The 2,185-nt window shown below is 33.9% G+C and overlaps 1 protein-coding gene across 2 annotated transcripts in view; it reads right to left on the bottom strand.

The window, feature by feature from the left end:
* Nucleotides 1-835: 835 nt before the first annotated feature.
* Nucleotides 836-2,185, bottom strand: part of LOC107560350 (glycerophosphoinositol inositolphosphodiesterase GDPD2-like) — a 12,225-nt gene continuing 10,875 nt past the window's right edge. For both annotated transcript variants that reach the window (XM_016244502.1, XM_016244509.1), the window contains exon 15: nt 836-1,580. In XM_016244502.1, coding sequence (XP_016099988.1) covers nt 1,517-1,580 — 64 coding nt within the window. In that variant the 3' untranslated portion in view covers nt 836-1,516. The remainder of the gene's footprint in view (nt 1,581-2,185) is intronic.

Here is a 2,185-nt window from a genome sequence, read left to right as displayed (position 1 = left end):
AATTTGCCAGATAGTAGTTTATGCTTAATATAAAAATGTAGTATATATTATAAAATTTTCACAGCTTTTTACAATCTTTTACAAATAACCAATAGGGAGCCTTTAGTTGTTTTGGTTAGCTCCCCAAAGTGCCAGTTTATACCTGTTGTCATCCATATATTCAGGACTACATGTAATATCTATAACAATAGCTTGTAATTGTTAATTGCTCGAACAAAATAATTGTTCAATCGATATGGGATTTTCAATTACTGATTCTTGAAATATTATATTTTGTTCCTCCAGTCCTGAATGGCATAATGGGTATAAATGGGCACTTTAAGAAGAAAAACAACATCTAAAAATTCCCTAATGGTTTTTTAAAAGATGGTAAAAGTTGTGAAAATTAATAATACATTCATAAATTATCATATTAGCATTAAATGATGTTAGTCGGACAGCATAATTAATCACAGGCATCTAAATTGTACAACAAATTAAAAATGCCTCCCATCTCTAACATTTATAAACTATTTTTTTCCAAATAATTTTTATAACTTTTCATAGATGTCTTTATAGAATCAATGTGGGTCCAAAAAAAATCAAACATTCAGTTTTGTGGCAAGCCAGTTCAAGCCAGTTCTTATTTCCTTGATCTCCCATGCATTTCGAAATGTACACACAATACAGTTATACTTAAGCCAACTTTTTCTGAATTTGTTTTGAATGCCCACACTCTAAAAAATGCTGGGTTAAAAATAAGGGGCAAACCCAGCTATTGGGTTGTTTTGACCCAGCGGTTGGGTTCAAAACAACCCAATAGCTGGGTCTGTCCCTTTTTAACCCAGCATTGATCAATTAAAAAAAATCTATAAAAATAACAATAAAAAATATTTACATATCTATATAAACATTTGGGTCCAACTTTTAATAGGTGTCTTTTGAATACATGACTTCGTGTTGTATTGTAAAACACTTTTTCTGCTATTGACACTGGATACAGTTAAGGTTCAGGACGGGTTTGGTGGTATAGTTAGGTTTACGGGTGGGTTAAGCAGTAAGGTCAATAGTGTAATCATACAGTAGATGTAACTACAGAAACACAATATGTGCATTGTATCAAATGATTAAATTAAATGAAGTACATATTAGACACTTAAAAAAAGTGGGTCCAACATTTTAAAGTCAAAAATGTCTTGCAAAGTGTCACATAAGTAAACAACCCCTGTAAAAAGTATTGTCATTTAAATGAAAAGTTGGCTCAAACAAATGGCTGAAATGACATAGCTTTGTCAAGGGGTGGCAGCACTGCATGTAAAGGGGTGGCACACAACATGTTGCCCTAATGAGGAAATTTCATCAAATATATAAATTCTCATATCAAACAATGTCTTGTATATGCATTCTACATCAAAAGCACAAATGTGAATTTGCTGCATGACACATTTTATATGACGTGATTTTCTTATGATGCCCACATACAGTCCTTCAAAAAGTGAAACAAGGATATGCCCTCTCATGATAAAGATGGCATCATTCAGCGAGGAAGCAGGGGGACACTTCTCTCGCTTGTATTTTGATGAAAAACATGGTTCCTCCTCCTGTTCACAAACAAAGAGAAAAAAATGTCCATTATAATCTCACTCCATCAACATTATTTGAGTGACTCTTAAATTAGTGGCACTTTTGACTACTTTTACTAAATAAATTCAGAATACATGTCATCTATCTTAAAACTATAGGTCCTGAAATAAATAATTAGTCATAGCCATGATCAACAATTCGAGTTTGTTTGATTTTGATTGATTTATTTGGATTTTGTGTGGCCGTATGAATTTTGACATTGTGTGTAATGAACGTTTTCAGTTCTTGGGAATTAATGTTGGATAAATCTAGCGTAGCGTTAGTTCTGGCAGGTCACGTTAGTCAAGCTCGCATCAGCTGACTCTCAGCTGATCCCCATCAACCTATGGGAACACGATGCCTATCTAAGCATTCATATATAAGGTCCCTCAGTATTATCAGCAGTTTTCGCATTGCTCAATAGCTAATTACCCTCCTCCATCCCCAACTCCTCCTCTGTCAGTCAGGATTCAGCCTTCTGATTCTCCTTTGAATCAGACTAATTCTAAAATGTGTACATAACATTACTGAACTTTAACGATATCTGCAATACAATTATGTTAGTTCTGTTTACCCGGGGGGG

The sequence above is a fragment of the Sinocyclocheilus grahami genome, unplaced genomic scaffold (assembly GCF_001515645.1).
Source record: "Sinocyclocheilus grahami isolate Dianchi unplaced genomic scaffold, SAMN03320097.WGS_v1.1 scaffold23.1, whole genome shotgun sequence".
NCBI lineage: Eukaryota > Metazoa > Chordata > Actinopteri > Cypriniformes > Cyprinidae > Sinocyclocheilus > Sinocyclocheilus grahami.
The sequence above is the reverse complement of the archived record's forward strand: the minus strand, read 5'-3'. Positions and strand labels throughout refer to the sequence as shown.